Source organism: Strigops habroptila, chromosome 4 (genome assembly GCF_004027225.2).
Source record: "Strigops habroptila isolate Jane chromosome 4, bStrHab1.2.pri, whole genome shotgun sequence".
Lineage (NCBI taxonomy): Eukaryota > Metazoa > Chordata > Aves > Psittaciformes > Psittacidae > Strigops > Strigops habroptila.
Genome location: NC_046358.1, coordinates 75,153,303 through 75,172,288, shown reverse-complemented (window position 1 = coordinate 75,172,288; position 18,986 = coordinate 75,153,303). Strand labels below are relative to the sequence as shown.

At 49.3% G+C, this 18,986-nt stretch overlaps 1 protein-coding gene across 3 annotated transcripts in view; it reads left to right on the top strand.

Annotated features, from left to right (window-relative positions):
* Positions 1-18,986, top strand: part of LOC115606465 (inactive rhomboid protein 1) — a 125,491-nt gene that overhangs the window by 99,332 nt on the left and 7,173 nt on the right. For all 3 annotated transcript variants that reach the window (XM_030482399.1, XM_030482400.1, XM_030482401.1), the window contains 8 exons: positions 3,933-4,074; positions 6,225-6,355; positions 11,935-12,148; positions 13,930-14,136; positions 14,855-14,977; positions 15,137-15,297; positions 17,540-17,791; positions 18,387-18,498. In XM_030482399.1, coding sequence (XP_030338259.1) covers positions 3,933-4,074; positions 6,225-6,355; positions 11,935-12,148; positions 13,930-14,136; positions 14,855-14,977; positions 15,137-15,297; positions 17,540-17,791; positions 18,387-18,498 — 1,342 coding nt within the window. The remainder of the gene's footprint in view (positions 1-3,932; positions 4,075-6,224; positions 6,356-11,934; positions 12,149-13,929; positions 14,137-14,854; positions 14,978-15,136; positions 15,298-17,539; positions 17,792-18,386; positions 18,499-18,986) is intronic.

The following is an 18,986-nucleotide window of genomic DNA, read 5'->3' as shown; positions in this document are numbered from 1 at the left end:
ATAGCATGTGTTTCAGCTGTGGAGCTCTTTGTCACATGCAGTTATGAATACAAAAAGTTTGCTTGGGTTAAAAATGAGTTGGATAAATTGTGGAAGAAAAATCATTGGATGGATACGGAAATGGGTACAGAACCATTAAATGCAAAGACATCTCTGGCACAAGAAGCCTTTGAGCTATTCATAGCACATGCCATGACTCTGCCCTGTGAGATGACTGTCAGGTAATCCTGTACTCTGTACCCATTGCCAGGCATCTTCTGTTGGAAATGAGATACTGGTGTTGGATGGATACTTGTCCTGACCTTGCATGGCTGTGCTGTGTATGTTTCTCTCCTGCTGCTGTCAGTGACTTCTTGAAGACTCTTGCTATGATAGTACTGAGAAATTGGGATTGGGGATATGGGACCATTCAAATGAAATATGTGTCAGTGCAGTCAACTTTGAAACACAGCCCATTGGCCCTACCACATACACGGACACTGTATCCTGAAACGCTATCCCCTAAAAATAATTAAGGAGTTATGTGAAACTCAGCATGTGCTTTTAGTGCAGTGCTGAGACAGAAATCAGTGGCTGCAGCACTTTGAGTGAGGACCAGGTAAAATAAGGAGTGTTACCTGCCTTGCAAAGACTTATGTTCAACTGTCCACCTGTACATCTGTGTACACAACTATCCATCTATGTACAGCTAGTCTATATGTCAGTGTATGCAGCTGGATCTGCATTCAGTCTCTTAGAGACCTGCCTCTCGTGTCCATACCCCAGTCTCTTGTGGCCTGCGTCAGAGGCAGTTGGTGACCTGTGCTGTGGCTGTGTATTCACAGTGTGCGGAGAATCAGGCCCTACTAGGGCAAGTGCTGCAAGTTTAATCTGAAGCGTTTGTAAGGCTTGTTCTTGGCCATTCCAAATGCACAGATGTAGTTGAAAATGCTGAAAAGCTCTGCCTTCACTGCACTTTTATTGGGAAATAAACATTTTAGTAAGTAAAAAAGATCAAACTGGTAGAAGGATTTGCTCCTGAGTTAAGTACTCTGCAGTCGCCCTTGAAACTCACCTGTTTTTTAAATAGTGAGTGCGCTTACACAATTATTATAGATGTATTTTGATGCTTTGCTATTTAAAGAACTCTTCAACTGCTGATGTTGGGAGAAAGCAGTCTGTTGTTCTGTCAGCTATGTGAGTTTCATCTTGAGATCTTCTTGCCTAAGGTACAAAGCTGAGTCAGCTTTGGGGGTAATCATAAAGCCATGGGCTTGACCCCAAGTGCACGTATGCTACGTTCTCTTCTTTGGAAGTGTACATTGCTGGAGATCCCCGTGCACTAGTCTGCAGGGGATGCAATGAAGCCAGCATAATGGATACATGGTCTGAAGGGGGACTGAAGGCAGATTTCATTGGGAAGTCTTTCACAGAGTGCAGCGTTGTTGTGACAGCTTTTGGCAATACAGGAGTGATTCATTCATTGCCTTTCTGGCTTGGCCTCGCTGTTTGATAGAGCTGCAAATCTCACACAAGTTTGTATGCTTTACTCCCAAAGCACCTGCTCACAAAGGCAGCTCTGTAGGTGGACAGGAAGGAAGTTGAGCAATGCCTGCTCATTGAAGAGATGCTGGAAAAAGAACTGTGCTAGTGCAGAGGCTCTGAATTTGCCCTTGAAGGCACAGAAAGAAAGCTCTCGAGTTGTGTCATGATGGTCATGTGTAAAATAGGTTGTGTTTGGTCATGCTAGAATGGCAGCTCTGTCCCTCTTGGCTGGTCTCGGATTAGAGCATCCGAGGAAGACCTGGTGTTCATGATCCTCAAGAGTAAATGCTGAGCTCTTTGCATTGCACCAGGAGAGTTCTTAAAGTGTGAGAAATCTGCTTTGCTTTCTGACCTCACCATGAAGACAAGTTTACCCATTTTGTATGCAAGGCTGAAAGCTGTCTGACAGCAGATTTCCTCTTCCCAAGAGTAGGCAGGAGTTCTCCATATACTCTCACTATTCTCATCTTATAGAAGGTTAGAACAGACGCATTTGGTTACCCCTGCGGCTAGGGGTGGAGGGAAGGAATTGTGTCCCTGTAACATACAGCACTGTGTCTGTGCACACAGGACCGTGCTGCATGTACGACAGGCATGTCTGTACAGGCCGGATCATGAATTCCCAGACTTTTGGGGGCCTGTGGTATTTGCTGAAACCCAACCTTCATCCACCTACAGCTGAGTCCTCCCTTTCTGTCGTTCCGGCTCAGCTGAGCACAGTGCTCCTGGCAGCCAGCCCGGCTTGTGTGACTGAGCTAGCAGCTGGTCTTCAGCTCCTTTTAGATGAGATTCTCTTCTCCTAACCCAGTCTGGATCATCCCCCACTCCCTTTTGTTGACCTATTTCCCCTGCACTGTGTATGTATTGCAATGGTAAGCTTCACCCTTGCGCAGCTCCCTTTCCAGAGCAGCTGCAGTGAGCTGTGGGAATATGGTGGAAACGACACGAAAGGCTGCGTGTGTTTCAGGGAACTGGTGCCTAATTTAGGCTGGGAGGGACCTATGTAGGTTGCCTGGCTCAGTTGCTGTGTAAGGCAAGGATAGGTCAGGCTGCTCAGGGCCTCATTTAGTTGAGTGCCAAATGTCTCCAGGGATGGAGGTCCCCCTGCCTCTGGTCCTGTCCTAGGACTTGGCCACTCTCAAGGAAGAATCCTCGTCTATTAAAATCATTCTGCATTTAAAATAAATTGACTGTTAACATTGTAAAAATGCTGAATTTTAATGCAAACAGAAAGCTTTTCTCATGCTCTCTTTCAAATCATGTGTGCCTGCTAAGTTAACTGCATGCTTATTCCATCCCCACCATGGTGGGGGAAGAGGCTGGGACTCTTGATCTTTTTTTTTGTCCTCTATGGGATCAGTGGCCTAGGATAACACAATGAGGGAGCTGGGAGGGAACTGGATGAGTTGTTCCATTCAGCGCACATTCTGCCCGCTACTAGCTGGCTGTTGTGTGTGTGCTAGCAAAAGGATAAATATAGACTTGTAGAATAACTTTGGTTGGAAGGTATCTGTGGAGGTATCTGAGCTGATCTCCTCTCAATGACATCTATTTTCTTCATTGTTTCTCTGAGGTGCACAGTAAAGTAGTTGCTCTGCAAGCCTGAAAGTGGCATGGTCCCTGTCCCACTGCATGCAACCTAAACAGGAGGAGAAAGCTGCAGTACAGTAGAGTGGGCAAGATGACAGCGAGTCACTCTGGTTGCTTTGGCATTTTGGTTACACAGCGGTTTTTAGTTAAATACTGTATCATTATTATTTATGTATGAAACCCATTCTTAGTTCAGGATCAGTGCCAGTTCTCTAATGTTCGTGCTATACTTGTATCACTCTGTGCACTTTTGTGTTTCTAGAAAATGACTACTTTTAAAAGAAGAGATTAGAACCAGCAATGAGAAATAGCCACTTGCTAATTGCTAAGTAGTAGGTAGGAAAGTGTGGTGCTTGGCTTCGGGTGGGCAGTGGTGCCTGTGTGAGTCACAAGCTGTTTTTAGAGGGAGGTCAGTGGCTCTTGGTACTGCAGTTACTTAGCTGGTTGGACTGCATCCAGATCTTATTAAGATTTAATTCATGACTGGTCCTTAAGGAATCCGGATCTCACAGTAGTCTCAGCAAAAATCTTAATGGAAGGCGACTCTCAGGCTTGTGACTGCAGTCTCTGGAACCTGGCTCAAGGTCCTGCAAGCTTCAGAAATGTGCTGTGTCCTCCAAGTGTCTGGTCCTGGCTGACCAGCGTGGGCACAAGCTGTGACGCCTGAACCCTCATGAGGCACTTTGGGAAGTCATCCAACACGGGGCTTGGGTCCCATCACTTGCAGCCTGGAGGAGCACGGTCTGCTTGACCCTGCCAGCACTACCGTGTCAGGGATGAGCCTGGCCCCCTCCTGACTGATTTCTCCCCTCTCCTAGGCCTGAGGACAAACGTGGGATGATGTCGGAGGCGCGACACGACAGCACAAGCAGTTTACAGCGGAAGAAGCCACCATGGTTGAAACTGGACATCCCGGTGCCGGTGCCTGTGTCGGTGCCAGAAGAGCCCCAGCCTGTGCAGGTACAGGGGCTGGGGGCAGGAGGGACGGTCTGTGGAGCTGTGGAGGGGAGTGCAGGGCCCCACTGTGCTGAGAGCATGCCTGAGCCTGTGGTCTCCGACAGTCCTGGCTGAGATAAATGCCGTGTGTGATGGCAGGTCACAAGGCCGCGTGAGAAGGGACAGAGCCATTGAGTAAATTCATGATCAGTAATTAAATCCCCCTTGAAGGGGATGTGGGAGGGATGAGGGTGGGTGGCTGATGTGCTCAGATCAGTGGACGTGACTGTTTGGACGTGGGGATTGTGAAAAGTGTCCTGGCTGGGGTATGTGGGAGTGAAGTATTCAAACAAGCATTTTTTAAGGGACTGGAGGAGTGAAAGGCTGCTAGACAAACATGAGGGTCTGGAAGTGCTGGAGCTTATACTGAAATGAGCAGGGAATGAATCTGACTTATGAAAAGCCAAGATAATGACAGGATCTTGTCAGTAGCAGCAGAGAAAGAACAGTTACTGGCAACTCAAAGCTTTTACCAGCATGAGGAACATAAGAAAATAATCTGGAATGAGAGATAAGTAAAATTGAAGGGTGGTGAAGTAGAGATGGGGCGATAGGTTAATAGGAACTGTGCAAAAAACATTTGTATTTGTGCTGGGTATGGGAAAAATAACAGAAATTTCTGTTACAAGGTGGCAGAAGCTCTCACATACTGATGAAACCTAGTAAGGTGATTGCTGGCTCTTCATGTGACCTTACTGCAGGAACAGAGATTACCTGCACTGAAGGCAGAGCCCGAGTGTTCTTTCTGCCCAGCTCCATGGCTGGGGTGCAGTTGCTGGGTTCAGCTGCTTATGGGAAAGAATGGTTTAGGCACCAGAGAAATGGAGGGTTATACAGCTGGAGGGGAATTGAGGACAAGCTGGTCTTAAGAGGGAATTTATGTTGCACTTGGAATAGCAAAGACTGGTCTCTTCACCATTCCTTGATCCAGGGACTAAAACACACTTCAGTTATGTGAGAGATTCTGGCAGATAAATCTTGGTCCTGGTCTTCCCTTGGAAGGAAAGTGGTCGGGATTCAGTCTGCAGGGTTAGAAGTGGAATGCAGGGTTTTAACAGTGCAGGTTGAAACTTTCCAAATAATTTATTTAAGGCTTTGATGGATGTTCTCTTACCTGAAATCTCTGGAGAGATGCTCTCTACTTATGATAGAAGCTGGTGGAGTTGATGTTCTCTAGAGGTCCAGTGTGCACAGCACAGGCTGACAGTATAAGAGTGCATAATGGGCTCCTTTGGCTTATAACCTGAGTATCTACGCATTGTTTCACATAAAACTTAACAAAGCATGTTAAGATTACTGGGAATTATTAACTTTCTGTGCCAGAGGGGCTAGAGTAGCAAGTAGTCTTGAGGCAGACTGACCAGAAAAACAGTTGATCAGAGCTTCACTTGCCAGAGGGGCAGTCTGCTCAGCCTGCGTTTTACAAATGGGAGATGATGTCTCTGCCAAGATGATGAAAAATTAGCCCAGAACAGCCCTGGGGAGGCGGTTGTATGAGCTGAGAACAGTCTGGTGAGTTGTGTTGTATTTGGTAGGTGACATCAGCCGAGACATGCCAGGAGCTTTTAGACCGGAGTGTGTCCAGACAATTAGGTTATGAACAAAGCTGATGTGACTTTCCCAGCTCGCTTAGCCTGCACCAGGCAGCAGCTACAGCACAGACCCACTCACAGCTCTCACAGGCTTTTAGTGCAGATCCAGAGTCATTTATGAAGGAAATCTCGGTTACTGTGCTTCTCTCCACCTTGTGGAGTGGTCTAAGATTGTGTGATTGGGTTCCTTTTGGCTAGAAAACAGCCAGGAGCATATGTTGCAGGCGCTCATGTAGTACCTCCCATCTACAAATGGACATCAGTTAATTGTCCAGGCTAGAGCTGCTCTGAACTGAGACCCGTTGCAGCACACAGGTGCTGTGTCCTTGATGCTAACTGTTCAGTTCCACAGAGCCATTCCTGTCAACATGAACACAGTCCTTGTTAGCCTAATTTTGCTGCCCAGCTGCATGCACCCAGCTTGTGTTTGGGGTGGATTGCTAACTAAATGTTACACAACCTGTCTGGCCTTGTACAGCATCACTCTGAGAACACTTGACTCCCTCCTGTTTTCCCTTGCAGCCCACGAGACGCCAGGCCTTTCTGCGAAGTGTGAGCATGCCAGCTGACAACACGCGCGTGCCCTCCCTGCCCAACGAGGTGAGGAGACCGGTGCTACAACGGCAGACCTCTATCACCCAGACCATCAAGAGGTGAGACATTGAATTCATGGAGCCTGCTTTAGTGGATTCTGCCATCCTTTACTTGTGGATTTATGGTCCTCTGCTTGTCCCATTGCCTGGCACTTCAGAGGCATATCACAGCAGGATTAGGTTTTCTCCCTTGTTATCTATCATGAGGTTGCAGAAGAAGGTGGGTGCAAATAGGTCCCCAATACATAAGCCCAGGGGTGCTATATAGCCTGTCTTTAGTAAGTAAGGAGACAAGTCCTGGGAGGAAGATTGTGGTGATCAGGACAGTGTCACTTAGAGACAAATTTTGACTGTCCCTATTCCCCAGGGAGCTGGCTGTTTCTGAGAAACAGGATGCCTCAGGCCCTGATGTTTAGCTGAGACTGTATGAAGTGGTGAGCTGGCCTTGCATTGTATCTGAGAGCATATAATTGCTGGGAGAGGCAGAAGCTCATCCTAAGCAGTCCATGGCTCTCAGCAGCTTGGATCCTAGCATTAGTTCATTGATGGTCCTTGAGATGATTATGGGGGGTGATGGAGAGTAGGGAGAGGCTGTTCGGGTCCTGTCCCCGTGCCTTCACAGAGGGTTATCATTTGTCCCCACAATCCAGGGGTCTCTTAAAATCAGCTCCAGAGCTGATGCTCCATCCCTCCCTGTTGCAAAGGCTTATCCCAGTTTGTCCAAAGGGAGTGGCTCTCCCAGCTGCCTTCCTGAGATGCCTGGTTTGTATCTCTGGCAGAGTGTCAGGCCTGCCTGGATCCCAGGAGCATCCCTGGAACTCCACGGGTCAGAGGTACTTTCAGTCAGCTAGGTTTCGCCTACTTACAGAGGAGCAACTTTCCAGCTATGGGAAAGACTGACCTCCCACACACTGTTTTCCTTTGCCTCAGACGTTCCCCAGCTGTCTTGATAGTGAAGCTCTTCCACAGCAACCCTGTGTGATCCTGCTTCTTGTGAGGTTGGGAGGGCTGAGCCTTGAAGCACTGTCTGCTCTTTTCAGGGCTGTGGGCAGCTTCTGGGCCTGCCTGGGGCTGTCCTTGCACACCTAGGCTGCCTCTTCTCTTATCTCCCTGACCTTGTCTCACTCCTTGCCAGGGACAATTGGGCAAGAGCATGTCAAGGATGAGGGGATATCCTGGGAGGGTGCTGCAAAGGCCCTGACAGGAAGGATTGTGTGGCAGGGCCAGGGTAGCCTTCTTCTGCAGAGGTCCTCGCAACACGCAGCTTGTGTGTAGGGTGGAGAGGTTGGGGAAGTGCAAACCACTTTGGTGCCAGGGGAACAAATTTGCTCCCAGTGCTACTACACTGTAAGACAGATGAGGCATATGGAGCTACAGTGAGCAAAGAAGGAGTGCTGGATGGTGGTGATGAAGCTCCCACACACTGAGGGAAATGCTAATGTCCTGCTGAGCACTGGGGCAGTGGGCAGGCACGTGTGGCTGTTGCACCAACAAACCCTGTGACATCCTGGGAGTCTCCTGCTCAGAGTATGTATGGGGGGGGATCACTCCTGTTTTGCAGTGCTGAGTTGTCTCATGCAGGCTGTTGTGCAGCATGGGGGAGGGCCAAGTCTCTTCCTCCTGGAGGACTCACAGTTTGTGAGCAATGTCTACAGAGCGCTGTGGGATGTGGGTAGGAGAGCAGGTGCAGCAGTGGGAAGGACTTTCCAAGGGGCAGAACTGCAGGAGGTGCACACACGACACGACATTAGCAATAAAAGCATGAAATAAGTGAATCAGAAACAGGGATAGGGATCTGGAAAGTACCAAGGAAAGGCAAAAAAGCACGTGCTCTGTTTAGCAGAGCTGGGGATGCAATGGAGAATTGTGGACCATGCATCTGTAAAGGTATCCTGGGGATTTGTTTTGTGAGTCCAGTGAAGCTGACTGCCAGGTTTTCTGCTTAACAAAGCCCGCAGGATGTGAAACTTTTCTGGCAGCAGGATTCCACACCATCTTGTTCCCTGGGGCTTGGAGATTACTTTAGGGAGCCTAAGGTCAAGTCTGTGTGGTCCAGAAATGGCATGGGAGTGATTCATGTGCCCGAGTATAGGCAGCTAACACCACTTCCACTCTCCTGGGCTATCCAAGATGTCCATGCAAGGCAGCAGATGTGGAACAGATATATTTGTGCACTGGGCAAGATCCTGCCAGGGTCAACCAGCATGGGCCCAGGGCACTTCCTGTGGCAGCAGACGCCTTTATCTGAGCAGATACCTTATCCTGCTGACACCTCCATGGTTTCACACTCTGGTGTCCAAAGCCAGCCAGTGGGATCTGTAGCTGGGCTACTGCACGGAAGGCAGATCACAGAGATCTAGGGGTCAAGGTGGGTTGCAGTATCCCTGGTATCTTCAAGAGCAATGGGAGGCACACATCAGAGGTGCAGATGCACCAAAAGGATTCAGCAGTCTTCTGGGTTCAAAGGTGCTGTTGTGTGGCTTGAGTTTGGTTGTTTCTCTTAGGTCATGCTCTCAGGTGGAAGCCACTGTCATGTGCAGTGTGGCACAACTGCTTTGGATGGGGCTATGGAAGGAGATGGGGAAGTGTTGGATGCAGGTGGCTGCTCCCCTGCACAGCCCTACAAGGTCCCTCCCTTCAGCTGTCTTTTCTTTGCAGCAGACAGGTACGGTTTCAGAGGAGTCAGACCCTGCCTGCCCAAGGGCACCGGGTGGGCAGGAGTTCCCTGAGAAAGCGGCAGTCCCTGCCCCGATCATTTTTCAGGTACTGGTAGCACTGAGTGTGAAACCCACCCCTGCATGTGTGTGCAAGGGCTGTTGTGACCTGCACAGATCTTGTCTGTTGCTGGGACTGTGCTGCCTTCCCAGGGCTGGCCAGGAGGCCTGCAAACAGACCGGAGTGAGAAAGTTCATGTGCGCTTCTAACAAAAACCAGTTGTCACTCCTACTAAATATGTAGGCAGCTGTCAGTAAGTAGCATGGACTAACAAGCTGTCCACCCGCCAGCCTCACTCCCTCCTGCCTTTCCTAACAAGCTGTCAACCTCCTGGTGTTCACCACAGCTGGAATATCTCCCCAGGGCAGCCACAGCTCAGCCTGCCTTTGCTAGCATCAATGCAACATGTGGTGTATGCATATGTTGGCCCTAAAGCCTCCTTGGGACAGAAGGGGAAGGAGAGGAAGCAGCACTGAACAGATGCTAGTCATGTTGGTCCAGACGGGGCTCAGGAACTGGTGAATGGAATAGAGCATCCACTCATTCACTGTTGACAACATGGCTTGTTCTAATTCAAATATGACTGTCTTCTTTTTGAGGTGGAGGTCTTCATTTACTTAGCACCAAGGAGATGCGCCACCCCAGGAGCCACAATGGCCCATCAACCACCACCCCAAGACTGGAGCTCAGTAGACTTTTAAATCAGGCAGACAATGTGACTTTGTGTGTGGCAGGGACTGGACCTAATGCCCAGGAGTCCATTCCTGCCCTACCTTCATCACTCTGGCATTGTGTCCGCCTTTGGCAACTGCTTACAATTGGTCTTAGGCTTTCAGAGCTGGTTAGCTCAATGCAATAGAAGAGCAAGAGCTGACCTCTGATGCTGGTTCATTCCTTGTTACAGTGCGTAGGATGTGATGGGGCTCCCCGTGTCCAGCTGGGGAGCCCCAGTATCTTCCCAGATACCCTAAACTGTAGTCAGCTCTGCTGGATTATCTTGACTGTGACCAGAGAGTAGGACAGCTCTTTACCCTGGCCCAGTGGTGTCTATAGCAGTTCAGGAGTGGTCCTTGCGGTACAAAACAGCCGTGGTGGTGCTTGTCCTTCCAGATTAGCAGGAGCACAGTTTCTGAGGACTTTGAAAGTCCTCTGAAATGGCCCATTTTACCCACTTTGAGGTAAAATGGGCCATTCATCAACAGGCTCATATGGGCACAAATGACCCTCAAACTTTTCGCATTGAGGAGTGGTCGAGTGTATGGGCTTGTCACCCAAGGTCACCTTGGTGATGAAATACTAGTTACAGCAGTGTATGAGAAGCCCTCTGAGTTGTAAGACTGTTTTGTGGTGTGTGTTGTGCTGCATCTGCATGGCCAGAGCGTCACCTCTGTGCTGTAGGCTTGGTTTGGGTCTGTCAGGCAAGGTGCTGACCCTTCTGCTCTGAACAGAGACAAAGGTTGTTCCGACGAGATGTGGGTCTGTGGGAGCAGAGCAGTGCTCTGAGACATGCGTGTAGCCCTGTCTCTGAGGTCTGGCCCCTCTTGACTTGCTGGAGGCATTTGAAGACAGTTGGGTCAGTGAGGTCAGGTGAGATCCAGCAATTGCCCAGGTGACCTCACACCAGCTGAAGGATCTGTTCTGGATCATTGGGAGAGGCTGAGGGCGATGCGTGCTGGTTTGCATCTGGAGATTTTAGCTGGAAAGGCTGTGGATTTCAAATTCACATCTTCTTACACGGTGGCAGGACACCTTCACCTGTTGGTTCATGGTTTTTGCTTGGTGGTGTACAAAACACAGGAATACTTCTCTGTCTGCAGTGCAGTGACTCAGTTCCCCTGTGTGACCTAAGTCTAGATTTAATGCACCCTTTATTCAGTGTATCTTTTAATAATCCTTTTGTGATCTGTGAGGTCTTGCTTCTTAGCAGCTGAAAATCTAGCTCCTGAGCAGAGGGTCTGAGACCAGGGCTTGGGATTTGGCTTGGAAGGACTTTCAGGTTTTGACACCTGGGCCAGACAACCGTAGGCTGACAGAGCTTGTCATCTTCTGAGGAAGGATCAATCACAGTGGGAAAAGCTTGGCAGGGCAGTGATGATCTTTGTAGGTTTAGGGTACCAGCTGCTCTGCAGTATTTGAAGTAGGTTGTTAGTCTGACTTATTTGATCCCTCTCTGCCTTCCTTGGGATTTTGCTTCTGATCAGCTGCTCTTCTGTGACAGCAGCCACTTGGCAGCAAACCTACCCCATGGCTGCAACCTTGTGCTCCTACCTCTGCAACCAGCACCTTAGAGTTGTGTGTGCCTTAGCAGAGATCAGGGCCAGAGCAAACGCTTGCCTTTCATGTTACCTTTGAGGAGGACAGAAATCCTGCAGCATGAGGTGGAGAAGCTGGGAGTATCCTGGGAGTGTGGGGGAGGATGGGAGAAAACAGTGAATTCTGGTGGCTCTTGGGAGAAGCTCCAGAGCTGTGGAACAGTACAATCCCACAATGGGGACCTAGAGCTGCCCTGGAGATGGTAAGTGTTTTCAATAGATGGGTTTTCAAGAAAAAAAAACCAAACTCACAAAAAAAAAATCACCAAGTTATTTTCTGAATTTCTGTTCCATCTCTTTTTCTTTCTTTTTAGAAAAAATAAGAACAAACTGTTCTTTCCACACAGTGAATCTCCCCTGTCATTTATCTGTCCTGTTATTTTTCTTCTGTCTTATGAGACAGAATGCTGTTAATGGTTCAACATTTCTGGCCAGCATCTGTCAGGTTGCTACAACTAGATGAGGACAGGCTGTGAGATGCTCATGGGGAAGAGTTCTGCCAGTCTTTGAATTGGACTGGGCTGGAAGAGACCACCAAGGCTTTGGACTTTTCATGTGCATAGTCCAAGCAAACATAATGCTTCTTTGCACTTGTATGCTGGCATCTTTCAGAGGCACAGCGGACTGGTTTGGGGTGAGCAAAGACAGTGACGCTACTCAGAAATGGCAGAGAAAGAGCCTCCGCCACTGCAGTCTGCGGTATGGGAAGCTGAAACCTCAGGTCATCCGAGAAATGGACTTGCCCAGTCAGGACAATATTTCTCTAACAAGCACAGAGACTCCTCCTCCACTGTATGTTGGACCCTGCCAGCTGGGCATGCAGAAGGTGAGTAATCTGGGACAGATTCAAGGCCATCAGGAGTTTCCTGCACAGTGTCTTCACCACTTTGGCAGCTGTGACCTATCTGTGGGCTTAGTTCTGCCTTAACGTGTCTGGGCTCCATGCTCAGACACTTCTCAAGTCTCAGATACAGTTTGGCAGACTCCTTCCTTCTCTCCAGTCTCGTTGGCTGAGGTCCCTCAGCTGTTTTGGTGGTAGGCTTAGAGCCGTGTTTGTCATGTTGTGACTATGGTGGTGATTAGATGTGTGCAGCATGTCCAAGAGCGCTCAGCTTGGGGGTTTTGCTGCCATTTTGCAAGGACAAAATTCTGTTGTACAGTACAGTTGTACAGGTTGGCCAGTACCCTGGACGTAAATGTACAGTAACAGACCTGGTATCCTTCAGGACACTTGCCTAGTGGTTCCTTGTCCCAAACAGAATGCAGGCAGGAGCACAGCTACTGTCCTCATATAAACCTGTTTGTTTTAAGAATCTGAAAAGTGTTTTTTGCATTAGCAGTACTACAGCTCTACTTACAGGTCCTCAGAAATGGTTTTGAGTGCCTGCAAAGGGCATCTTGTAATTCCCTACTCCCTATCTTCAACTGTGACCCCAGGGAACAAGACCCAGTCAAGCACATCCAGTGACCAGCACTTCAGAACTAACCCACAATATCCCTTTGCTCCATTCGGTGATAGTAACCCATGTGGTTGATTACTGTGCATTAGTGAGCACCACTGCAACCCGGGCAAGTGGGGAAACAAATCTGAAAGCAGGTTAGTCTGTGACCTGAAGCCTGTCTGTGTCACTGAAGCAGAGGAGAACATATTGTGCATCTTTCAATCAAGTTTCACCTTGTTGTGCTCTTTCCTGATTTCTTACTAGCTGGAGTGTCTTGCAGTTAGTCTTTGGGCATAGGAGAGTCAGAAATATTGTTGGGCTCTACTTGGGCTACATTAAATCAGAACATGGTAGCAGTAGGTGTAAGCCCATAAAGCTTCGTTGTTGAGTGTGCAACTGCGGATTAAAAAAAGCTCGTAAAACATGAGGATAAAGCATAGGAGTCTTACAGAAACCACAGCTGTGATGATGTAAGGACAGAGGCAAGGTTTGTGGCTGAAGGCAATATTTTCATTAGGTTGGTTTGTATGTTTGGAAGAAGTGAGAGCTTTGGCCTGAAGAGTCCCATAGAAGGGCTTGCAGCTCCCGGAAGCTTGCCTGCTTTTTCCAGCTGTTAGAACTTAATTAATGGAAGCAGATGTAAATATACAGTTAAGCTGCAACAGGATACTGTTTAAGTCCTGGGCTGTCCAGTATCAGAAAGGAAACTAGCTGGAGAAAGAGCATGGCTGTTTCCAGGGATCTCTCAAACTCCTGTTCAGACAGCACATTCTCTGACTGTGGAGCTCACTGGCGCAGGAGATGGATAAAACCAAGAGCTCAGGAAGGGCTGGAGGAGGTTTGGAGTCTGCTGTGAGCATCAGGAACATTTTGGGTGAAAATAGTCAATAACCAACAAAAGAAAAATAAAAAAAGGTGGGGAGAAGGGAGGGCAGGGTGAGAGGTTTGAGGACTTTGGTTTGAGGCTTACAACTAGGGCTTAGCTTGCAACAGGTTATTCCGTATCTCCCTATCATGGAATCTTGTTGGTCTCTCCAGCCTGGTTCTTGGTCAGTCCTGGGAACCAGGTCACTGTCATGGTCTCAAGACATTTGCTTGGAGGGAGGAGGGCTTGATAGGGAAGGGTTTGGGGGTGAATGGACTAATGGGGTGCCTCTCTCGGCAGATCATAGACCCCTTGGCCCGCGGCCGAGCTTTCCGTATGGCTGACGACAATGATGGCTTCAGCATCCCCCACACACCGATCACACCCGGTGCCACGTCGCTCTGCTCCTTCACCAGCTCCCGCTCAGGGTTCAACCGCCTTCCACGGCGACGGAAACGGGAATCTGTCGCTAAAATGAGTTTCCGAGCAGCTGCAGCTTTGGTGAAGGTACTGTCTGGGGGGGGCAGGCACCAGGCACCAGTCTGCTGGTGGGATGGGGCTCCGTCCTGAGAGAAGGAGAAGGGGAACGAGCTTCTGAGCAGAGAGGATGGGGAGAGCGGTGGTGGAGGGGAAGAAACTAAGCCATCTCTGTTCTGTTTCAGCCATGTGCCTAGGAGGCAGGATTTGCACGAAGCAGGGATGATAGCTAGGTTTTGGTGCAGGTCTTGCTTTTCCTTTTTTGGCCTGAGGGCTTTGATTCCCACAGCCAGCAGCCTTAGAGCTTTCCATCAGGTCCAGTTCAGCCTGCCTGGACCTCTCGGCAGTCCATCTGCAGCTGGTCAGTGGTCATGGAAGAGCAGAAGTACCTGAGGCTCTTACTATGCAAGTCGCTTCATCCTGCCATGTGTCTGCTTTCCTGGGCCCAGGCACCTTTTTGCTGTGCCCAGGACCACCTAGCACTTTGGTTTGGTTGCTCCTCGTGGTAGAGCAGCATGTTGCAAGCCTCACCTGCATGGGAGATGGGCAGTGTGGATTGAGAAGTGGGGTAACACCTGTGAGTCTCACCAGGAAGGTGTCTCACATCAGCAGGTCTGCTGTGCTCCACACACAGGCATGAGCCAGCTCAGCACCTGGCTCCCTGTGTGCTGGCTGGGGTGCCCCTGCATGCGCCTGGAGTTCAGGTTTCTGGCAGTGACTCGATGCCATTTTCTTTCTCTGGCTGCAGGGGCGCTCAGTGAAGGACAGCACCCTGAGGAGAGCTCAGCGGCGCAGCTTCACCCCAGCAAGTTTCCTGGAGGAGGACACGGTGGATTTTCCAGACGAGCTCGATACTTCTTTCTTTGCTCGGGTGAGGGACAGATCTTTGGTGTGATACTGGCACCAGAGGCAGTGCAGGACTCAAGGTCTGGCAGGACTGTGTTGTGGAGAGCAGCACTGCTTTCTGCCAGGGCTGGTGTCTCAGTGTGATGCTGGCTTCTTCTGATGGGACTTCTGTTTCTCTGCCCAGGAAGGAGTCCTTCATGAGGAGCTCTCTACTTACCCAGATGAAGTGTTCGAGTCACCATCAGAAGCTGCAATCAAAGATGCAGAGGTGAAACCTCAGGATCAGACAGATCTCACAGGAGGTGCCTTGGACAAAAACGAGCTTGAAAGAAGCCACTTGCTACTGTGAGTATCCTCCTGGAAGCTGCCAAAACCTAGCATGGGGTGGCCAACCCATTCAGAGCGGGACGTTCTGTGTAGAGGAAGCCAGCATCCGAGTACTGTGGTTCAGTGCAGAGCTCAGAACAGAGCAATAATGGGTTTTCTTTAAACCCAGTGTAAGACCTTTTGCCCCAGCTACCCATGCATGTAAAAGGTGAATCTGAGGCCACCTCTGCAGTCTCTCCAGCAACTTCCAGCCTCATGTGATGTGTTTCAGAGACTGTATCATGCCTTGAGGAAACAAAAGACACTTTAAATCAGCTGTGAGGATGCTGGGGGCCTAGCCTTCGGCTATGGAGAATGTAGCAAAGACAAGAAGGCTGTTGCCATTGCCACAGTCACCAGGAACTGTTGTCTTGCTCCAAGGAGTGGTGTGAAGCATTGCTGAGTGTCGAGCTGGGCTACATTCCTCACTTGAAATGAGAGAAAGGTGTGGCGCTGATGCTGAGAGCCCTACAAATATGTGGGTGGTACTGTACCATATGCCTAGATTTTTTCCACCTGAGTAACTGGTACTGAGTAATTGCTCTGTGTCGTTTCCGAGTCAGCTCTAACTTAGCTGGCAGCTCACCCCAGCAGAGAGCTCTACTGGGTGTGAACATGGAGCAGACAGGGAGGTCCTTGTTGTGGTTCTGCTGCTCACAGCCCATCTTGCTGTGTTGGCGCTTTCCCTTCAAGTGTTTCCAAGAATTTGCCTCAGTCTTAACGTAAGTGGAAGCAGCAAAAGGTGGGAGTTTGTTGTCACTCCTCTGAGACGGTCTCAGCCTTCTTGTCTCCGTTTGGATCTCCTTAAATAGTTTTATTTGTTGAGAAAAATGCATTTCTTTCACACTTCAGAGAACTGTTATCAGAGTCATAGTCAGGTGTCCTTTTAGGTCCAGGTGTTTATTTTGGCATAGGCTGATAGCCCAGCACTGGAAATATTGGGAACCAGCACGTCTGTAACACAGAAACCACTTGAACTCTCGGGGCGAGAGCAGGCTGCAGTGAAATCTGCACTTTCTGTCGGAGAAGGACTTCCCAAGGGGAAGTTGGGACTTTCAGCTTTATAAAAATGCATCTTCTGCAAGATGCAACCTTGAAAATAGCTGAAGCTTCACAGCAGTGTTTTTGGCTAAAGAGGTGCAGATTATCCCTCATCCTGCTGCTTGTCTGTACGTCATGATCTCTCCAAGATGCTCTGGTGATCTAGACCAAAGTCTGTCAGCTGGTTTGTCTGACAGTTTCTGAAAACCATCATCTTTGTGCAGAAAAGCCAGAGAAGATAAGCTAGATTAGAGTGCCTGTGAAGGACATTACTACAGTGCTAGGCAGTGAGCAAGGGTGAAATGGTAGCTAGGGGTTTTTTTGGTCAGGGTCTGAACGCTGCAGACCTGGCCTCCAGACTGCTGTTAAAGAGCAAAGAAACATAAAAACATCTGAATATGATGGAGACTTACAAAGTAGGTATTTACAAAGTAGGTATTCACTAATAGCTTGTGCAACGTTCATCACATACTGTATTTTGGTAAAAAAGCCTTCCTTTAGACAGTGCTGCTTGGGATTTTTAGTGTGTTGTTGAACCCTGGTTTTGTTGTTCTCCCAGAAATGCATGCATTGGTGCAAATAAAGGGAGGAACGGAAGGCAGATTGTGAGAGATAACTGGCACAGCTTGCAGCATGTGACAGTGTCACTTTCTTGGTCTGGGAAGCTGCTTGGATTCCTGCTCTTCTCCTCTGTCTGATTTGGTGGGCATGGGGGCTTGACTTGCCAATTCAATCACAGTAAAGTGCTTTAAGAGTGGGGATTTCCAATGCTGGGCTAAACTATGCTTCCATTTCATAGCAGAGGGCAGAGTAATAGGAATGAAGCAGAGGAGGAAATAGATGTGCATGAGGCTGCAGATGTACCTGGATGCACACTCCTCATTTTAGCCTGTTGCTGAAACACTTTAAAGCCTTGAGAGCTCCTCATTGGTGGGGCTTAGTTTGGCACAGCTGTCTTATACCACTTTCAGTGTGCAGTCCTGCACTTTCATCAACTGACGCTGGGTAACCCTTTGAAATACAGTTTCTACTCCATGGCACCTTGTCTGTCATTAGCTGCTGCTCAGCCCAGCTGTGGTGGGAAAGACAGGGTCTGCTGCCACCAAAGACCAGGGAGGGGCTGGTCCCCATTGCTGTGCCATACAGAAGGAAACCATTGCTATGCTGCTTTTTATTTCAGCCCACTGGAGCGGGGCTGGAGGAAACAGAAGGATGGGGCCCTGGCACAGCCCAAGGTCCGCTTGCGGCAGGAGGTGGTGAGTGTCAGCCCACAGAAGCGTGGCCAGCGCATCGCCGTCCCTGTCAGGAAGCTCTTTGCCAAGGAGAAGAGGCCGTATGGCCTGGGCATGGTGGGGAAGCTGACAAACCGCACGTACCGCAAGCGCATCGACAGCTATGTCAAGCGGCAGATCGAGGACATGGATGATCACAGGTGAGAGCTGCAGTCACAGACTCCATCCCAACAAAACTAGAGAGTGAATGATTGCTGTTGTCCCCTGATGACTCAGACCACTGCCTCGGGGTGGTTGGGTGAAACTGCTGCTAAGCCCCCCCCCAGTCTGTATCCTTGAAGTAAGTGCATGCTAACATCACCATGCACTAGGAGCTCACCCTGCTTCTCATGTTGCCTTGGTTGTCTATATCTCTGCTACCTGGAGGGCCTGCAGATCTCTGCCATACCACCACTGTCCTGCGATGAACAGGAAGGCTCCGAATCCCTGCCTCTGATCATTCCCCTGAAGCCATTATTTCAGACACACAACACACTTTGGCATTAGGCTTATGTGTTCTAATGGATGTTTTCTTGGAAAAGGGTGTCTTGCGCGTGTAGTGGGGGAGTTGGAGTAATCAGGGTCTGTCTGCAGCAAGACCTCCAATCCTGTGCAGCCCTAGGTGATCCTGGCCCCTGTACCCTAGATTCTGTCAAAGTTCCTGGGGAAAACAGCAGCTTTTCTCCTGTTTTCTGTGAGTACATGTAATATGCCTGGGTTTCTGCCTCTGATCTTTTTCCCTTTTACTCCATCCAGGCCTTTCTTCACTTACTGGGTCACCTTTGTGCATTCACTCATCACCATTCTCGCTGTGTGCATCTACGGCATCGCCCCTGTGGGGTTCTCGCAACATGAAACTGTTGATTCAGTAAGTAAATCCCCCTGACTTGCCTGGAGTATGATTGTGTTGCTGCCTGCAGCATATTGGTTACTTGCCTGATGGCCTTCACAGCTGAATGCTGGGTATCCATGCTTGGGGGCTGCCTGCAAGCATCTCCGCGCGCCCCCATACCACCTTGTCTCTCCTGCAGCCACATTGCTCTTGACATCAAATTATAACTGGCACAAGTCATGGTGGGCTCTTTGCAGGCTCTAGCTGTATCTGTACTGGGAGGCCTTTCAAACTACATGTTCCCCTCCGGGTGGAGACCAGAAGGACGTTCATAGCAGTGAAGTATTTCGAACCTAACTTTTTGCAACAGTTGCAGGATTTTGCTTCTGCCGGCAGAAAAACTGACCTGTCTGACTTTGAGAGCTGATCTTGAAGCTGTTTGTAGCCTTCCCACTGTTGTTAAGGTCTCTGAGGTACATATTTCTACAGCTATGTCCTTGCTCCATGCAGGGGATGCCCTAGGG